At 45.9% G+C, this 20,976-nt stretch overlaps 1 protein-coding gene and 1 pseudogene across 1 annotated transcript; both read right to left on the bottom strand.

The window, feature by feature from the left end:
• Window positions 1-5,827: 5,827 nt before the first annotated feature.
• Window positions 5,828-6,690, bottom strand: LOC111537342 (nuclear transport factor 2). Its single transcript, XM_023204023.1, has one exon. The coding sequence runs from the start codon at window positions 6,611-6,613 to the stop codon at window positions 6,230-6,232; it is 384 nt and encodes a 127-aa protein (XP_023059791.1). The 5' UTR covers window positions 6,614-6,690; the 3' UTR covers window positions 5,828-6,229.
• A 2,168-nt stretch (window positions 6,691-8,858) lies between these two features.
• On the bottom strand, window positions 8,859-17,448 carry LOC111537696 (annotated as a pseudogene).
• Between the last annotated feature and the right edge of the window lie 3,528 nt (window positions 17,449-20,976).

Raw genomic sequence — 20,976 nt, 5'->3', positions numbered from 1 at the left:
TTTTTTTTTTTTTTTTTTTTTTTTTTTGAGACAGTCTTTTTGTCCTGTGGCCCAGGATGGAGTGCAGTAGTGCAATCAGAACTTATTGTAACCTCTAACTTCTGGGTTCAAGGGATTCTTCTGCCTCAGCCTCCCCAGTAGCTGGGATTATAGGTGCAAGCCACCACACCAGGCAACTGACTCTTAGTATTTCTCACATTTTTTTTAACCTTTAGAGAAATCTCTGATGTATCTGATGAAATTTTTGTCTGCAGTTCAGTAGCTCTTTCAGTTTCATACTGATTTTTCATACTCTCTTCAAGAGGCATTGATGGATCTAGAAAAAAAAGGTTTTTCATATTCTCAGTACTTTTTTTTTTTTTTTTGAGATGAAGTTTCACTCTTGTTGCCCAGGCTGGAGTACAATGGTGTGATCTTGGCTCACTGCAACCTCTGCCTCCCAGGTTCAAGCAATTCTCCTGTCTCAGCCTCCTGAGTAGCTGGGATTACAGGTGAGTGCCACCACGCCCGGCTAATTTTTGTATTTTCAGTAGAGACGGGGTTTCATCATTATCAGTCAGGCTGGTCTTGAACTCCTGACCTCAGGTGATCCACCCACCTCGGCCTCCCAAAGTGTTGGGATTACAGGCGTGAGCCACTACGCTTGGCCTACTTCTTTTTTCAAAATGTTAGCTTCAGTTATTTGTTTCTTTTGTATTTTTGTAGAGATGGAGTCTCTCTATATTGCCCAGGCAGGTCTTGAACTCCTGGGCTCCAGTGATCCTCCTGCCTCAGCCTCCCAAAGTGCTGGGATTACACACGTGAGCCACTGCGCCTTGGCCCTCAGTTATTTCTGGATGATGAGATTGGCGTGATTTTTAGTTTCATCTTTATACTTTTCAGTAGTTTTCAACATTTCTGAATGAAATAGTCTTCTTTGTAATTCCTTTGTGTGATACTTTTCTAATGATAAAAAGCAAGATAAACAGCCAGGTATGGTGATGTGCACCTATGTAATCCCAGCTGCTCAGGAGGCTGTGGCAGGAGGATTGCTCAAGCCCAGGAGTTCGAGAGCAGCCTGAGCATCATAGCAAGACTCTTGTCTCAACAAAAAAAAATTAAGTTAAAATACTCTCTCAGGGCAATAAAGACCTTAAACAACTTCCCAAATGTCAACCCAGTAAAACAACAACCAAGTTCCCTGAAACTGTTAGTTTTACTCCCGAAGCAGTCACTGTCTTGGATGACTGGCTCTCAGGAGGCTGCCTCAAACGATGCGCGTGAAATTCATGTGGGCTTCCAATGTGTGTGTATCTGTGTTTGGGGGGTGTTTCTCCTGCTGTTTGTAACAGGAGTATAGTCTGGTCAACCAGAACAAGGAGACCAAGCCAACAGACATCACCATTAGCAAAGTAACGGTATAATGGTGGTTGGCAAGGCAAATGAGGGCTAGTAAAGGAAATGCAGTGAGGGTGAAGATTAAATCTCTATGAAGGAATATTGCAGATAAGATAAATGAAAACAATTATATCTTTTTTCCTTTTATAGAGATGGGGTTGTGATATGTTGCCCTGGCTGGTCTCGAACTCTGGGTCTCAAGCAATTCTCCCATCTCGCCTCCTAGTGTTGGGATTACAAGCATGAGCCGCCGGGCCCGGCCTGAAAATATTTCATATTGAAAAAAAATTACAACGTAGAGTTCAATTGGAAACATTATTGTGAACCCAAAACCTTTAAGAGAAATATAATTTCCTGGCTCTGACCCTAAAATACAGTTCATTAACAGCATTTTTTTTTGGAAATGGAGTCTTCCTCTGTTGCCAGGCTGGAGTGCAGTGGCTCAATCTTGGCTCACTGAACCTTCCCTTCTCAGGTTCAAGCGGTTCTACTCCCTCAGCCTCCTGAGTAGCTGCGATTATAGGCATCTGCCACATTTTTGTATTTTTAGTAGAGATGGGGTTTCATCATAATGGCCAAGCTGGTCTCGAACTCCTGACCTTGTGATCCATCTGCCTCGGCCTCCCAAAGTACCGGGATTACAGGCATGAGCCACTGTGCCCCAGCCACATCATTTTTCTTTTCTTTTTGAGATGGAGTCTCTCTCTGTTGCCCAGGCTGGAGTGCAGTGGCACAATCTCAGCTCACTGCAACCTCCGCCTCCCGGGTTCAAGCAATTCTGCCTCAGCCTCCTGAGTAGCTGGGATTACAGGCACACACCACCACGCCCAGCTAATTCTTTGTATTTTTAGTAGATATGGGGTTTCACCATGTTGGCCAGGCTGGTCATGAACTCCTGACCTTAGGTGATCCACCTGCCTCAGCCTTCCAAAGTGTTGGGATTACAGGCTAAGCCACTGCACCTAGCCCATTAACAGCATTTCTTCCACCAACCTCCCACTTTCATGCACCCATCAAAAGGAAATGAGACTTCTTAGGGGGTGGCTGATTCTGTGTCTTGGAACAAGGACAATTTAGAATGGGCCTAGAACACAAGGATTTTAGGCCAGCAATGGTAGAAGGATAAGGAAGACACTGTCCAAATTGCAACAATTTGACATCAAAAAAAGGAACATAGTAATTACATTTATTTACAATTGACAATTATGATTAAAGTAAGTTCAGTGTGTGAAAGACCTCAGAACAAAAAAGTTGATATATGATTTTCTGATATATGATTTTTCTCTGCTTTTATGATACTTGAAGCATCATAAAAGGGATGGGGAGCTGGAGTGTCACAGGGGCTGAGGCAATGTATTGGTTAAGCCACCAGTAGGGTGTGCGATCACCAACAAAAAAAGTCCTACACTGAAAGCCCATGGGGTTGAAGCAGGATTTGCTTCACCCTAGAACTTCTGAGAGTCAGTCTGTATCTTGATAAACAGCAACAGGGCTTAGTCATGAGTTCCCAGTAATTGGCTGCTCGGAGAGTTTGCTCCCCACCTCCTGGGGAGAACTTTCCTGGGAAGAGGCCAATGTTTCTATCTCAGCCTGTTCCCTCCTCTGAGTTTCCAACCTTCTAATTTCAAGTTGGGAGTGCCTACGAACATGTTTTTGTTGAGTCATTTGTGCAGCTCTAGAATTGTTGAACCTATCATTTGTTTTCCAAGTTGGGGGCAAACAGTAATACAGTGCTCATTTATTATTCAACCAAGATATCTGGAGGCCTCCTCATGTGTTAGGCCAGGGCTAGGCACAGGGGTTAAGCGCAAGGGTGAGCAAAGCAGGCATGGAGCTGCCTTCATGGGGCCTAGTTTAGTGGGTAAGACGGACATGATTCAAATAATCACAAAGTGACGTTTGGTACAGAGCAAAGTAAAAGGGGTGCTTTTGGCAGGCCCAGAAGAGGAACTTGATCATCACTCAGGGTGGGTGGGCAGGGAGGCTTCCTTGAGAAAGTGGTATCAATGTGGAGGAATGAATCATGTGAAGAGGCAGAAGAGTGCTCTAAGAAGGGGGGTGTGTAAAAGCCCAAGCTCGGAGGAGGGCTGCAGTGTGCTGCATTGGAGGAACCAAGAGAACATTGAGCTGTGCTTTGTGGAATGAGGTTAAGGTTGACCAGGTAAGGTGCGGTAGACAAGGTCCAGTTGAATTAAGCTTTCAGAGGCTATATGAGCATTATTGAGATATAATTCACACAGCACAAAATTCATCCATTTAAAATGCACAATTTGGTAACTGGTTGAGGTGGCTCATGCCTGTAATCCTAGCACTTTGGGAAGCAGAGACAGGTGGATCATTTGAGGCCAGGAGTTCAAGACCGCCTGGCCAACATGCTGAAACACTGTCTCTACTAAAAATACAAACAATTAGCTGGGTACAGTGGCACACACCTGTAATCCCAGCTACTCGGGAGGCTGAGGCAGGAGAGTCGCTTGAATCCAGGACGTGGAGGTTGCAGTGAGCTGAGACTGCACCACTGTACTCCAGCCTGGGTGACAGAGTGAGACTTCATCTCAAAAAAATAAAAATGAAAATAAAAGGCAGGGTGCAGTGACTCATGCCTGTAATCCCAGCACTTTGGGAGGCCAAGATGGGTAGATCACTTGAAGTCAGGAGTTTGAGACCAGCCTGGCCAACATTGTGAAACCCCGTCTCCACTAAAAACATAAAAATTAGCTGGGCGTGGTGGTGGGTGCCTGTAATCCCAGCTACTCAGGAGGCTGAGGCAGGAGAATTGCTTGAACCTGGGATGCGGAGGCTGCAGTGAGCTGAGATTATGCCACTGCATTCCAGCCTGGGCAACAGAGTGAGACTCTGTCTCAAAAAAACTGTATATATTTATCATGTACAACATGTTCTGAAATATGTATATATTGTGGGATGGCTCAATCTAGCTAATTAACATAACCTGGGAGGTGAGGTTGCAGTGAGCCGAGATCACACCATTGCACTCCAGCCTGTGGGACAAGAGCAAAACTACGTCGAAATGAACTAAAATGAACTGAACTGAACTGAAATGAAATGATGTGTAATTCAGCCGGGCACAGTGGCTCATGCCTATAATCCTAGCACTTTGGGAAGCCAAGGTGGGAAGATTGCTTGAGGCCGGGATTTTGAGATCAGCCTGAGCAACATAGTGCAACTTCATCTCTATGAAAAATTAAAAAGTTACCCAGGCATGGTAGTATGTACCTGTATTCCCAATACTCTAGAGGCTAAGTTGGGAAGATATCTTGAGCCCAGGAGGTTGAGGCTGCAGTGAGCTATGACCATGCCACTGTGCTCCAGCCTGGGCAACAGAGTGAGACTCTGTCTTAAAAAAAAAAAAAAAGAAATCAATAAAAGAAAAAAATACAATTCATTGGTTTTTAGTATGTTCACAGTGTTGTACAATAACCACAATTTTAGAACATTTTCATCACCCTAAAAAAAACCCTGCAGCCTTCAGCACTCTCCATTTCCCCCAAACATCTAGCCTTAGGCAACCACCAATCTACTTTGTCTCTGGATTTGCCTACTCTGGACATTTCGATAAATGGAATTATATGGTATGCGATCTTTTGTGCTTTGCTTCTTTCACTTAATATGTTTTCAAGGTTCATCCACACACTAGCATGTATTCGTACTTCATTACTTCCATGGCCAAATACTGCTGCACTGTATGGCTAAGCTATATTTATCATTAGTTGATGGACATTCAAGTTATTTCCACTTTTTAGCTATTATGAATAATCCTGCTCTGAATATTCATGTATAATTTTTTTTCCTTTTTAAAATTTGTATATATATTAATTAAAAAATGGAGATGGGTAGAAAATAAAAGACTAAAAAAAAAAAAAGGACAAAGATGCAAAAAGAAATGAGACCAGGCGTGGTGGCTCACTCCTGTAATCCCACTACTTTGGGAGGCTGAGGCAGGTGGATTACTTGAGGTCAGTAGTTCAAGACCAGCCTGACTAACATGGTGAAACCCATCTCTACTTAAAATACAAAAATTAGCCAGGTGTGGTGGTGTGTGCCTGTAATCCCAGCTACTCGGGAGGCTGAGGTAGAAGAATTGCTTGAACCTGGGAGGTGGAAGTTGCAGTGGGCCAAGACTGAGCCACTGCATTCTAGCCTGGGCAACAGAGCAAGACTCCATCTTTAAAAAAAAAAAAAAAAGAAATGAAAAAACACACAAAAAAGAAAAAAAATAAAGACACGGTCTCACTACGTTGCTCAGGCTGGTCTTAAACTTCTGGACTCAAGCAATCCTATTTCTTCAGCCTCCCAAAGTGCTAGAATTACAGGCATGAGCCACAGCGCCCACAGTCAAATTTTTCGTAATAAAGATTTATATCCTAAGAACAGTGATAATCCATTAAAAAGTTTCAAGCAAGAATGTGGTATCAGAGTTTGGGTTTATTTATTTTTTTTTTTTAAGAAAATTTTTGTGGTTTTATTGTATCATGAGGCATTGAAACATCTGAACAAATCAATGTCTGGGCGGTGAGGCAGCTGCTTTCTCCTTCACTTCTTTGGGTTACTAGAGCAACTTGTCAGTAGATTAAAAAAAAAAAAAGGACAACCTTTTGCATTACTTAAGTCTTTCCAAGGCATGCGCTGGTACAACACAAATTTCTCCCATCAGATGCAACTAGTCTAGCGTCCAAACATCATGCACAACACCTCGGTGGCAGCAGCGCACTGCGCCCACTCCCGCCGCGGCCCTGCTCATTTGTGCATGATATTTGGAGCATCTGGAGGAGTGGGAATAGTATTGGGAAGAGGAGGGAGGAGGAAACAGCGTGAGTGCCTAGTTGAGAGGAGGTCAGCCGAAGTTGTGCAGGGCGAGCCTGAACATGTCATTGGTGCAAACCCAAGCATCGTTGATGTTCTTTAATAGGAACATCTGGTGGAACCCCATGATGGGGTCTTCATCCGCCTTAAGCTGGCCCACAACCATGCTGATGATGCAGCTATCTGGAGTGGGCTGATGGTCCTGCGCGGTGATGCTGTGCTGGATTTTCTGGAACGGAAGGCTAGACAACTTCTCCACAATGGCAGCTTTCCCCTGGAACTGTTGTCCTTCCCACGTAAGGCATGACGCATCAATGTAAATTGCGCCTAGTTGGGTTCTATCATTATCAAATAACTGGTAGTAATGTTGAATGAAGCTGGATCCAATCTGCTCCCAAATTGGCTTGTCTCCCATTCTGGAGCGTCACCCGGCCTCACGGAGACCCGAGGGGCTGGCACGATGGCGGCAGCGGCGGCGGCAACCCAGCGCGGTCTCCAGAGTTTGGGTTTAAAACGATCACTCCATCAGTGTTCTGGTGAATGGATATGAAAAGAGTGAGAGTGAATGCAGGGAGTGGTTATAAAAGCCATTGCGGCCAGGCGGGTGGCTCATGACTATAATCCTAGCACTTTGGGAGGCCAAGTTGCGTGGATTACCTGTGGTCAGGAGTTCAAGACCAGCCTGGCCAACATGGTGAAACCCCATCTCTACTAAAAATATAAAAATTAGCTGGGCATGGTGGAACGGGCCGCCTGTAATCCCAGCTACTTGGGAGACTGAGGCAGGAGAATCACTTGAATCTGGGAGGCGGAGGTTGCAGTGAGCCAACATCAGCCTAGGCGACAAGAGCAAAACTCTGTCTCAAAAACAAACAAAGGCCATTGCAGGCCATTGCCATGGATGGTGGTGACTTTGATCTGGGACAGGCAGCAGTAGAAATGGCCAGAAATGGGAAATTTTAGAGATATTTAAGGGGTAAAATTAAGAGGATTTGATGGTAGAGGATGGATGGGGAGGAAGATAGCATGTGGGATGGATGGACTTAACCATTCATGAAGACACAGAATTCCAGCAATGACCCAGTTTGGGGTAAAATATTAAGAATCTAAACTGGGTGTGGTGGCTCACATCTGTAATCCTAGCACTTTGAGAGGCTGAGGCAAGAGGATCATTTGAGTCTATGTGTTCAAGACCAGCCTGTGCAACATAGAGACCTTGTCTTCATGAAAACTTTTTTTTTTTTGAAAAGGAGTTTCACTCGTTACCCAGGCTGGAGTGCGGTGCCGCGATCTCAGCTCATTACAACCTTCACCTCCCAGGTTCAAGCAATTCTCCTGTCTCAGCCTCCCAAATAGCTGAGATTATAGGTGCCTGCCAACGTGCCCGGCTAATTTTTTGTATTTTCAGTACAAATGGGGTTTCACCATGTTGGCCAGGCTGGTTCTCAGACTCCTGACCTCAGGTGATCCACCCGTTTCAGTCTCCCAAAGTGCTGGGATTACAGGTGTGAACCACTGCTCCTAGCCTCTATAAAAAAATTTTTTTTTAATTAGCTTGGTGCGGCAGTGTGTGTCTGTGGTCCCAGCTACTCAGGAGGCTGAGGTGGGAGAATCTCTTGAGCCTGGAAGGTCAAAGCTGCAGTGAACCATGATCATATCACTGCACTCCAGCCCTGGCAACAGTGTGAGACCCTGTCTGAAAACAAAAAACCCCAGGTAACAAAACTCAGGTGTGCATGTTTTGAATTTGAGGCACCTGTGTGAAATTCAAGTCAAGAGGCTGAATGCGTAGTTGAATGTACAGCTCTAGAAAATGGTGATTAGTCTGGACAGGGAATATTACAAAAGGAAACACAACAAAGGCTGCAGTACCCTGGGGCCAGCATACTGGGAGCTGCTACTACAATAGGCCTGAAGGATTACTGGAAGCCAGAGAGAGAGGGCTATGTGGAGAGAGTGTTCTAATAGGAGCTGTGGACTTCAGTAAGGAACACCACCAACGCTCAATGACCCCTCAAGAATAAACTCCCTGCCTCACTCTGGTCTCTTGCTTGTGCCTCCCACTGGCAAAACCCATGTGGAAACCGAGGGAAAGTGAGCCTGCTGCAGTTCTCCAGGGCAGCCTGCAGAACAGAGAGGGAGGCAGAACGGAGGGCAAACGGGAGATGCCCAGCACAGAGGAGATTTTTTTTCAAAACTGAAAAACAGATTCAGTATTTTCTCCCGCAGCCCCCCAGTGTAACCCCCAGGGACCCCCGTCCAGGTGCAGGGCACACCCTTGGTCACCCCATATTCCCAGAGTTCCCAGGGTCCTCCTTCTCGGGGTCTCCACCTGGATGGTGGGGGTGGACATCAGAGAAAGTCAGGGTGATGAGTGGAGAACGGCAAGTCAGGTAAGGGACTATTCCCTCGTGGGGAGTGGAAGCCGGGCTCCCGGTGAAGAGGAGCGGGACTTGGGGTGAAGCCGAGTGACAGCCCGGGAGGAGTGAGGATAGCGGGTGTGCTGGACATTCAGGGCTCGGCTAGACACTCACTCGGGCCTCAGACTCCCAGCGGTGCGGGCCTCGTTGTGGGCCGCCCCTCTCCCTCTTGGACATAGAACCCAGTGTGAGAGCTAGGGGTGCCCTCGCTAGGCCGGGCTGTGGGTGGGCGGCCGGCCATCAGCCCAGGATGGTTTCGAAGTCTGAGGGCAGCGCTGGGTTGGCTGCAGCCTCCAGAGCAGCCAGCGTTGTCCCTGGGAGCTTCCGACTCAGCTGCTTCTGGGCTGTCCCGAGCGACCCCAGGAGGTGGGCGTAGGTGACACGGTGTCTAGTAAACCTCAGCTGGAAGGCCACTGCACGGCCTCAAGAGACAGACGACCAGCAGCGCCCTTGACCCCCAGCGACATTCCTGTGTTACTTGGCTTTCCAGAATGGGGTAGCAAAGGGAAGCCATGTCAGAAATGACGCGCAGAAAAAACGGGTAATTCTTTCAAACTTACCGATGAAACTGCGTCTGGAGTTGGTTCCTGCTGGTGGGTTCATGGTCTCCCTGACTTCAAGAGTGAAGCGCAGACACCTTCATGGTGAACGTCACAGCTCTTACCCAAAAATGTGGGTACCCAAAGAATAACCAGTAGCAAAGTTTATTGTGACGTGAAGAGCAACACAACAAAGCTCCCATAAGGTAGAGCGGATACGCACGTCTGCTACCGCCTCTAGTAGGTGGGATCTGGGATGGGCTAGCGGGTGGGCAGCTTTTATTCCCTTATTTGTCCCCGCCCATGTTTCATTTCTGTCCTATCAGAGTGCCCTTTTTTCAATCCCCCCCACAATTGGCTACTTTTAGACTCCTGCTGATTGGTGCATTTTACAGAATGTTGATTGGTGCATTTTACAGAGTGCTGATTGGTGCATTTTACAGAGTGCTGATTGGTGCATTTTACAATCCTCTTGCTAGCTACAGAGCACTGATTGGTGTGTTTTACAATCCTCCTTGTAAGACAGAAAAATTCTCCAAGGCCCCACTTGACCCAGGAAGTCCAGCTGGCTTCACCTCTGAAAACGGGAACTGGAGTGCACACGTGTGGAACCTGTAGGCCTGTGGCAGGAAGATCTTGTAGATGTTGGTGCACACCGTCTGGATGCTGTTCACCTGCAAATCCAGAAAAAGGCTGTGACACTTCAGCCGCAAGACCCCAAAGAGTTCACAAGGGACACATGTTCCACCCGGCCTTGAAGCCTTGGTTGAAGGTGAGACTGGCTCTGATGGAGGTCCGGGCATAGCTAGAGTAGTCGCTGGGCACTTCCAGGGTCGGGTGTCCAGCAGCAGGCCGCCCCAGGGGAACAGGCCGTGGGCCGGCAGCTAGACAAAGGCCACGCGACCCAGGGCCTCGTCTTCCACAGGGAAGTTTACCACCGTCTTCCACAATTTCACCATGCAGCCGTACTCAGGGATACCTAGGACCAGGGTCCTGAGGAAGTTTTTTACGTGGTGGAGGTGAGGTGTCACCAACAAGAAGTCATCCACCAAACGCAGGAGCAGCCCGTCCCGCCGTATCCCGGCAAACAGCTTGTTCTCCATGTCGCTGTAACACAGGCTGCAGAGCAGCGTGGAAAAGATGGAGCCCTGCGGGATCCAGAGGGGATTTTTTTTTCCTTTTTTTTTTGAGACGGAGTTTCGCTGTTATCGCCCAGGCTGGAGTGCAATGGCGCGATCTCAGTTCACTGCAATCTCTCTCTCCCAGGTTCAAGTGATTCTCCTGCCTCAGTCTCCCAAGTAGCTGGGATTACAGGCATGCGCCCCCATACTTGGCTACTTTTTTGTACTTAGTAGAGACGGGGTTTTGCCATGTTGGTCAGGCTGGTTTCGAACCTCGTGACCTCAGGTGATCCAGCCACCTCAGCCTCCCAAAGTGCTGGGATTACAGGCGTGAACCACCGTACCCGGCCTTTTTTTTTTTTTGAGACAGGGTCTCACTCTGATTGCCCAGACAGGGTTCAGATAATTCTCCTGCCACAGCCTCCTGAGTAGCTGGGACTACAGGCACGCACCACCACGCCTGGCTAATTTTTAGTATTTTTAGTAAAGACGGGGGTTTCACGTGTTGGCCAGGCTGGGTTTGAACTTCTGGACTCAAGCAATTTGCCCACCTCAGCCTCCTAGAGTGCTGGGATTACAGGTGTGAACCATCGTGCCTGGCCACAGAGGGAAATTTAAATGTCAGATAGGACGTGAGGGAAAAAGGACCCGCATAGAGCCTTGAGGTCCTGGGACATGGAAAACCAGGGTGAAGGTTGATGAAGGAGACAGAGGAGGCATGACCAGAGGGAAGAGAACACCGAGAATGTCCTAGAAGCCAAGTTAAGGTTGACTGCATTGTCAATTTTTCAGAAAAATTTACACACACACAGAGGTGCCTTTTTTTTGCTGCTATCGATTTTATCTGCTAGAGCACAGAAGCTGGGAAAATGGAATTGCCTTTTGGGGGAGTCCTTCCTTCAGAAACAACCAGCCCCACCTAAGGCAAGAGTCCCCTCTATCTCAGCAGTGTGGGTGCTCTTGCTGGCCCCACAGAAGAGCTTCCCCTGAGGCTCGCCCAGCAGTGTTACCTGGTGCCTGTGAACACAGGTTCCAGATGGAGGCAGATTGCCTGGGTGTTGGGCAAGTTACTTAACTTCTTAGTTTATGCATCTGGAAAATTGGAATAGAAATCATTGTGAGGATTAACCTAGGTGTCCCAGTACCTGGGACATAGTAGTTGTTCAAATGTACTAGCTATTTTATTTATTTATTTATGTATTTATGTATGTATGTATGTATTTATTTATTTATTGAGACAAAGCCTCGCTCTGTTGTCCAGGCTAGAGAGCAGTGGCGCAATGTTGGCTCACTGCACCTCTGCCTCCTGAGTTCAAGTGATTCTCCTGCCTCAGGCTCCCGAGTAGCTGGGACCACAGGCACATGCCACCACGCCAGGCTAATTTTTTTTTTTTTTGAGATAGAGTCTCGCTCTGTCGCCCAGGCCGGAGGAGTGCAGTGAGGCGATCTCCGCTCACTGCAAGCTCCGCCTCCTGGGTTCACGCCATTCTCCTGCCTCAGCCTCTGGAGCAGCTGGGATTACAGGCACCCGCCACACTCCCGGCTAATTTTTTGTATTTTTAGTAGAGATGGGGTTTCACCGTGTTAACCAGGATGGTCTTGATCTCCTGACTGCGTGATCCGCCCACCTCAGCCTCCCAAAGTGCTGGGATTACAGGTGCGACTAATTTTTGTATTTTTAGGAGAGACAAGGTTTAACCATGTTGGCTAGGTGGGTCTTGAACTCTTGACCTCAGGTGATCCATCTGCCTCGGTCTCCCAAAGTGCTGAGATTACAGGCGTGAGCCACCGCGCTTGGCCTGTACTAGCTATGTAAATTCCAGAAATGCCTGGAATATAGTAGATGCTTGATAAATGTGAAATGAACGAATTGCTCCAGTTGAAAAATTATTAAATTAAAAGATGGACCCTGCTTACATAAGTAATAATCATAAGGGATTTTATGAACAAATAATTTGAAACCTTTAGAGTTTAAAGTTTCTTATTACAGTAATAAAATAAAGATGTTAACTTTGACAGTAATCTAAGTGTTCTGTTAATTGAATGATCAACTTGTTGGCTTTCAGAGAAGGAAGGAAATGTGTAGATTGGCACTAAGACATTCAAAGCCCCAGCAGGAAGCTGAGGCTCAGCAGAGCCAAGTAGTCAAGGGTCTTCCGGAATGTTCCCCAGCAGGGATGGGCCACAGCTCCGGGGTGTGGACGAGTGGCAAGTAGGGCAGGTGAGCTTCAGTGAGCAAGGAGGTCTTTGAACCCAGGGTGCAAGGTATTGAAACAGAAAATATTTAATTTGCCTCAGTTTATTTTTAATTTTTTGTTTTTCTTAAACTGAGTTTGTTTTTTTGAAACTGAGGTTCATTTATAAAAGAACACATGTTATTGTGGCTATGTAAGAAAATGTCCTTGCTTTTGGGAGATGCATGAAGTTATTTAGAAGTAAAGGCCATGATGACTGTAAATTTTGCTGAAATGATCAAAAACCAAGAATATGTACACATATCTGGTGAGAGAGTGATAGAGCAATGTGGCAACATGTGAATACTGTAGTTGGTGATTTACATGAAGAATATACAGAAATTCATTGCTTTTTTTTTTTTTTTCTGAGACAGTGTCTCACTCTGTTGTCCAGACTGGAGTGCAGTGGGATGATCTCGGCTCACTGCAACCTCTGCCTCTCTGGTTCAAATGATTCTCCTGCCTCAGTCTCCCGAGTAGCTGGGATTACCGATGTGTACCAGCACGCCTGGCTAATTTTTTGTATTTTAAGTAGAGATGGGTTTTACTATGTTGCCCAGGCTGATTGAGAACCATTGCATTTTTTAAATTTGCTGTTTTTCAAAATAAAGAGTAGAAGGCTAGGTGCGGTGGCTCTCGCCTGTAATCCCAGCACTTTGGGAGGCCAAGGCGGGCAGATCATTTGAGACCTGGAGTTCAAGACCAGCCTGGCCAACATGGTGAAACCCCGTCTCTACTAAATATACAAAAATTAGCCAGGTGTGGTGGCAGGCGCCTGTAATTCCAGCTACTTGGTAGGCTGAAGCAGGAGAATCACTTGAACTCAGGAGGCAGAGGTTGCAGTGAGCCAAGATCCCACCACTGCACTCCACCCTGGGCAACAGAGCGAGACTCTGTCTCAAAAAAAAAAAATTTAAGCCCAGTATGGTTGCACGTGCATGTGATCCCAGCTACTTGGGAGGTTAAGGTGGCAGGATCCTTTGAGTCCAGGAGGTGGAGGCTGCAGTGAACCATGATTGCGCCACTGCACTCCAGCCTGGGTGACAGAGTGAGACCCTGTTTCAATAAAATAAAAACCAAAACCAAAACCAAAAAACCTTTCAGTTCTTAAGCCAAGTAGATCAAGGTCTGCAAGCATTCACAATCCTTAGAAGTCACCTAAAGATAATGGATAACCTGAATCTGAAAGGCACTGAAAGTTTATTTTTCTCTCTGCTGGGGACATTACTCTAAAGGTAGCTGAGCAGGCCGGGCGCGGTGGCTCAAGCCTGTAATGCCAGCACTTTGGGAGGCCAAGACGGGTGGATCACGAGGTCAGGAGATTGAGACCATCCTGGCTAACACGGTGAAACCCCGTCTCTACTAAAAAAATACAAAAAAACTAGCTGGGCGATGTGGCAGGCACCTGTAGTCCCAGTTACTCCGGAGGCTGAGGCGGGAGAATGGAGTAAACCCGGGAGGCGGAGCTTGCAGTGAGCTGAGATCCGGCCACTGCACTCCAGCCCGGCCTACAGAGCAAGACTCCGTCTCAAAAAAAAAAAGGCAAAAAATAAAAAAAAAGGTAGCTGAGCAAAGAGAATGCAACCTTTTTTATTATTTTTTGCCTCCCTATCTACTCTTCTTAACAAGGTTTCCTGATTGCTTGCCACTAGTAGGGTTTAAATTCTCCGGAAAACTATCTGAGTCTCAGATCCTCATCAGCTGACATTACAATCAAGCTAGCCTAAAAGGGCTCATCTCTGGCTACAGAAATAGTGCTTTTCCATCTTTATTTTTATTTTGTTTTGAAATTTTGCAATTCCTTCCCTCATGAAGGTTATGGAAGAATCAGAAAAAAAGATGATGGTTAATATTATTTTATATCGTGGGAAACCTACTTAAACATTTGAAATGCTCAAACATGCCGCAATCTGCATGGAGAACATTCTGGCAGTGGGTAACAAGAGTTATGAAACTTTTCAAACCTTTGACCCAGCAATACCAGTTTTGGGAATATACCCCAAGGAAATAACCCAAAAGGGAAAAAATGTAACTTGTTCAAAGATGTTGCTGTGCCGCTATTTATAAGAGTGAAGAATTGGAAATAATCCAAATACCAAATAAGGAAATGGCTCAGCAAATTATGGTATAGTGACATAAGGAAAACACCAGCAAATGATTTTAAATGACAGGAATGTAGCCTCTGCTGGCTCTGGGGAATGTGTAGTTTAGATTAAGTGACGAACCCCAAAACAAAACACCAAATGGAAAGGTTACAACTATGAAAAATGTGTGTTGTGAAAAAAAGTTTAGAAGTGACTCTTGAGGAAAGGCAGACATAGTTTAGAGTCGAGTTTGGGTGCTTCTTCCGTAAAATTGCTTGTGAATTGCAGTATCTATTGCAGTATATTCCAGACCTGACCATTTCGATCCTAAACACAGCTATTTGAGTATATAAAGTAGACAGCAGTTACAAGGTAGATCAGACAGTGGGTTTTCGTTTTGCAGCAAAAAGTCTTCGTAGTTTTGTCCCTGTGCACAGGAAAATGTAAATGCTAGCATCAGAGTTTGGAGACTCTGAGGATTGCAGAACTGCAAAGACAGGCCGGGTACTAAAACCTTCCTGGAATCGGTCCACTGTCTGCTGGAAGATCAATCTCTAGACATTGCTCAGGGCTCACCACAACGAAGCAAGTGGAAGGGACCTACTTTTTCAAAGGAAAAAGAGGAAGAAATTAGATTTCAGCAATCAAATAAATCAGAGATGTCAAAGAAACATTTACAGAAAAGTAACACTGACTCTTCAATTACTATTACAGAATCAGGCTGTAATGTAGACCTCATTTCTGTAGACCTCATTTCTACAGACCTCATTTCTACAGAAGAAGACTCACACTTTTTTTTTTCTTTTTTTTAAACATGAAACAAGAATTCAGAATACGAAACTGAACAGTCAGATCAAGAAACTAACAGGACATTGAATCAAGGAACTGTAAGAAATAGGAGGTGGATAGATATTTGCAGCAAGCTTTAGGGGCTATATAGTATTTTAAAAATAATACATCATGGGTATGAATTAGTATTTACCAACCGGGAAGCAAGGAAACACACAGTAGAATGAACTATTATTAAAGTTTACACATGATTTAAAGTTCATTTTGCTGATAAATTCTTACCTTAACAACCTCATTAGAGACTGGGCACGGTGGCTCACGCCTGTAATCCCAGCAATTTGGGAGGCCAAGGTGGGTGGATCACCTGAGGTTAGGAGTTTGAGACTAGCCTGGGCAACATGGTAAAACCCTCTCTCTACTAAAAATACAAAAATTAACTGGGCAGGGTGGTGGGCACCTGTAATCCCAGCTACTTGGGAGGCTGAGGCAAGAGAATCGCTTGAACCTGGGAGGCAGAGGTTGCAGTGAACCAAGATGGCGCCACACTGCACTCCAACCTGGGCGACAGAGCGAGACTCTGGCTCAAAAAAACAAAACAAAACAAAAACAAAACAACCTCATCAGAGCTATTTGGCCTGGGATTTTTTTTTTTTTCTTTCTCAACCTTAACTTGGACAGTAAGAAACAATTAAATTAGGATATTTTTCTTTTCTTTTTTTTTTTCTTTTTTTGAGATGGAGTCTTGCTCTGTCGCCCAGGCTGGAGTGCAGTGGCCGGATCTCAGCTCACTGCAAGCTCTGCCTCCCGGGTTTACGCCATTCTCCTGCCTCAGCCTCCCGAGTAGCTGGGACTACAGGCGCCCGCCACCTTGCCTGGCTAGTTTTTTGTATTTTTTAGTAGAGACGGGGTTTCACCGGGTTACCCAGGATGGTCTTGACCTCCTGACCTCATGATCCACCCGTCTCGGCCTCCCAAAGTGCTGGGATTACAGGCTTGAGCCCCCGTGCCCGGCTAGGATATTTTTCGTTAGTAACAAATTAAAATAGGAGTGTGTGCCAACAGTATTGGACATGAGTTTTACAGCAATGAGACAACAGAGAAGTATGTCATCTCTTCCACCTTCTCCGAAGGAGTCCAATCCAAGCTGAGAATCACTCAGCACCAGTGTTAGGCAGAGTTTCTCTTAACTACGTTCTTTGTTTGTTCATCTGAGAATGTGTTTTGTTTTACTCTTTTCTCTCCCTGGTGATTTAACAACAATATGAAGTACACCCAGAGCCTTTTTTGGGGAGAGCCATTTATTTACCAAATTTACAATAGGTGGCTCTTTGCCAGCCCTGCCTATTTCCCCCTCAGTGTTTGGCTAAGACTCTCAATCTGGCTCCACATTTTATCCTGTATTTAATGATGTGCACATCCGTGGGTACCTAGTAACATATTCAGCTCAAGGTCTCTACAAGAGGCCTGGAGCCAAGAGTCATTTTACTTATGTGAACTCAGATGGGACAACTCCAGTTTTAAAGAGTAGACCTGATGGGAGGGAAACATTTTGGAATTTAGAGTGACAAATCCACTTGAGACAGACCTGAGCCAGGTGCAGTAGCTCATGCCTGTAATCCCAGCATTTTGGGAGGCTGAGGTGGAAGGATTGCTTGAGCCCAGGAGTTCAAGACCAGCTTGGACAACATAAGGAGACCTCATTTCTACAAATAAATACCAAAAACCTCCAAAATTAGCCGGGCATGGTGGCATGCGCCTGTAGTCCCAGATACTCGGGAGGCTGAGGTGGGAGGATCACTTGAGCCTGGGAGGTTGAGGCTGCAGCGAGCCGTGATCGGGCCCCTGCACTCCAGCACTCCAGCCTGGGTGAGAGTGAGACCGTGTCTCAACCAACAACAACAACAAAGTGGGTTGAGTTCAGCTGTCTCCTAACTAGAGGATAAATTAACTCACCAGTTGATGAAGTCTTTACTTTTGGGATCATTTACCCTTTGGAAGTTCCTAGAAGCTGTGCAGAGTATCTTATCGCTGTGAGAGCACAGGTGAAAAATGAGAAAGGGCATAGTTCTGGAGATAACAGTTGGCGGCCGCTGTAGCTAGTGAGCCTGCTGACAAAGCTCAGAGAGCCAGATCAAAGACCAAGGCTGCTGTGTCAGCTTCTCCCCAATCGACACTAATACCCATCAAGAGTCAGGGCCTCACCTAAGGCTTCTCCACTGAGGAGCCCTTTGGAGGCTTTGGTGCAGGGGTGTCCATAGTCGTTTCACAGCAGTCTGTAAGGAGAGATGACGCCCCTGTCATTCCACTGCAGTCACTGTGTAGGGAACAAATGGACTGGCAGGAAAGACCTTGGCAGTTTAAAGATCTAAGTAAAGAAATAGACTTATGCCATTCGCCTTTTTTTTTTTTTTTTTTTTGAGACGGAGTCTTGCTCTGTCGCCCAGGCTGGAGTGCAGTGGCACGATCTCGGCTCACTGCAAGCTCCACCTCCTGGGTTCACGCCATTCTCCTGCCTCAGCCTCCCGAGTAGCTGGGACTACAGGCGCCTGCCACTATGCCTGGTTAATTTTTTCGATTTTTAGTAGAGATGGGGTTTCACCGTGTTAGCCAGGATGGTCTCGATCTCTTGACCTCATGATCTGCCCACCTCGGCCTCCCAAAGTGCTGGGATTACAGGCGTGCGCCACTGCGCCCAGCTGCCACCGAGCTTATTAAATCAATTAAGCCAAATTACATCTCTCAAAAGGCTCATTTGAGTTAATGGCCAGGGTGGATCAAGCAGGGATCAGCGGCAGCATTGCCAATCAGCCAGGGTAGAAGATTAGAATGAAAGATGGAGTAGAAAAGATGACATTCATGCCCTCAAAGGTGGCATGCCTCTGTCAAGAATCTCAAAACAGTTCACAATGGAGGGAAAGAAATTTGACTTTCATCCTTTTTTTCCACAAATTTCTTTTTTCTTTTCTTTTCTTTCTTTCTTTCTTTCTTTTTTTTTTTTTTGCCACCCAGGCTGGAGTGCCGTGGTGCAATCTCAGCTTACTGCAACCTATGCCTCCTGGGCTAGAATACAGTGGTATAATCTCAGCTCATTGCAGCCTGCGCCTCCCAGGTTCAAGTGATTCTCCTACCTCAGCCTCTTGAGTAGCTGGGATTACAAGCATGTGCTACCATGCCTGGCTAATTTTTGCATTTTTAGTAGAGACTGGGTTTTGCCATGTTGGCCAGGCTGGTCTCGAATTCCTGACCTCAAGTGATCCACCCGCCTCAGCCTCCCAAAGTGTTGAGATTACAGGTGTGAACCACTGCGCCCAGCCCCAGTTTTCATTCTTTTTGCCTCTGGAGAGAGAGAAAGGAGCACAGAATAATAAAGGATTAGAATCCCCAGTTCTGTGATGGAGCAGAATGAGGCCATTCTAGTGTTGAAGCCGAGTTGAGCTGTTCTGAGGGCAGTAACTATGGAATGAGAAGAGCAGAAGAAAGTGAGGAGGTGGCAGAAAGGAAAGTATTGAAAATTTGCTGGCTGGAAAACTAGCTTCTTGCTAAAAAAAACCCACACTCCACAAACACACCCAGCTGATCCTGGTTGTAGTTAGTTATTACCCTTGTGTCCTGGGGAGACTTACGAAAGTAAAAGAAGAGAGAAACCCGTAACATAATTAGGAGAAGGCCACTTCAAAGACAATTATTCTAGCTTTGCCTTTAATTTGGTTAATAAGGCCTCAGTCTGGCTCAAATAATCTGACTGTACTGTTTACATATGTCTTTTACTTCTGTTTCAACAGCTGCACATTGACACAGCAGCCCAAACATACGCAACAGACTGGCAGGGAGGAGACTGCTCTTTGCTGAGAATAAAGAGGCCTGTGAACATGTGAATTATGTGACTTAGACACACCACTTCACCTCTCTGGGCCTTCATTTCTATATTCATGAAATGAAAAAAATTTTTGAGTAGAATTTATAGTGAGCAACTTTCTTTTTTGAAATAAAGGCCAACTCAGGACAAATAAAAACTATTTATAGACTTCTTTCTTTTATTGAGAAGAGCAGCCCAGATTTTTCTGTATTTATCTTTTTAGAGGCAGGGTCTTGCTCTGTCACCAGGCTGGAGTACAGTGGCACAATCATGGCTCACTGCAGCTTCACCCTCCCAGGCTCAAGCAATCTTCCCACCTCTGCCTCCCGAGTAGCTAGGACTACAGGAGCACACCATAATGCCCGGCTAATTTTTTTTTTTCTTTTCTTTTTTGAGACAGTCTCACTCTGTCACCAGGTTGGAGTGCAGTGGCAAGATCTCAGCTCACTGCAACCTCCGCATCTCAAGTTCGAGAGATTCTTCTGCCTCAGCTTCCTGAGTAGCTGGGACTACAGGTATGCGCCACCACGCCCAGCTAATTTTTATATTTTTAGTAGAGACAGGGTTTCACCATGTTGGCCAGGATGGTCTCGAACTCCTGACCTCAAGTGATCCTCCTGCCTCGGCCTCCCAAAGTGCTGGAATTACAGGCATGAGCCACTGCATCCGGCCTAATTTTTATTAAAAAAAAAAAAAATTTTGTAGAGATAGGGTCTTGTCACGTTGCACTCCTGGTCTTGAACTCCTGGCTTCAAGGAATCCTCCTGCCTGGGCCTCTTTCCAAAGTCCTAGGATTACAGGTATGAGCCACTACGCCCAGTCCAGATGCAGCTTTGTATTTTATTTGATTGTTTGTTTGTTTTTGAGACAAACAAAAGAGTGTCACTCTGTTGCCCAGGCTGGAGTGCAGTGGCGCAGTCTCAGCTCACGGCAACCTCCCAGGTTCAAGTGATTCTCCTGCCTCATCTTCCCCTGTAGCTGGGACTATAGGCATGTGCCACCGTGCCTGGCTACTTTTTGTATTTTTAGTAGAGACGGGGTTTCACCATGTTGGCTAGGCTGGTCTCAAACTCCTGGCCTCAGGTGATCCACCCACCTCGGCCTTCCAAAGTGCTGGGATTACAGCTTTGAGCCACCACGCCCGGTTGGATGCAGCTTTTTAACCTTTCTCCCTGAAATTAGACTTTGAGCTTCGAACTGTCCATCACTGGACTAGAAAATCACTAGTTTTCCCTCTGATTAACGAAGGTCTTGGTTCCCCGATGGAAGTGATTTTTGTTGCCTGCTTCTTCATGCCACGTCTAGTCAATTATTTCCTTAACCACATAACCAGAAGGCTATCTAGCCAGAGTGTTTTCTATTATCAAGAAGACACTTGAAAAACTTTTGCATACAAATGGTATAGTCCTATCTTATGCACACAAACAGACCTTACAGCCTAGTTCAGCAGTTACTGCAGAGTGAAGTCAATGAATATTAATAATTCAGCAGCTAAAGTCATGATTTTCAGAAAACAAATCAGCAAATTTTGACAGGTTGCAAACAATGAGTCAATTAATTACAGCTGGAATTTCAGATATGCAGACATGTCTGCAAATGAAATGTTCCTGGAACGCCTGTTGGACAAACAAAGACATTGGCAATGCAAATGGAGGCGTGCACTGAAAGTTCTTCACATAAAATCTGACCACCTGGCTGGGTGAGGTGGCTCACACCTGTAATCCCTGCATTTTGG

This window comes from Piliocolobus tephrosceles, chromosome 16 (genome assembly GCF_002776525.5).
Source record: "Piliocolobus tephrosceles isolate RC106 chromosome 16, ASM277652v3, whole genome shotgun sequence".
Taxonomy (NCBI): domain Eukaryota; kingdom Metazoa; phylum Chordata; class Mammalia; order Primates; family Cercopithecidae; genus Piliocolobus; species Piliocolobus tephrosceles.
The sequence above is the reverse complement of the archived record's forward strand: the minus strand, read 5'-3'. Positions and strand labels throughout refer to the sequence as shown.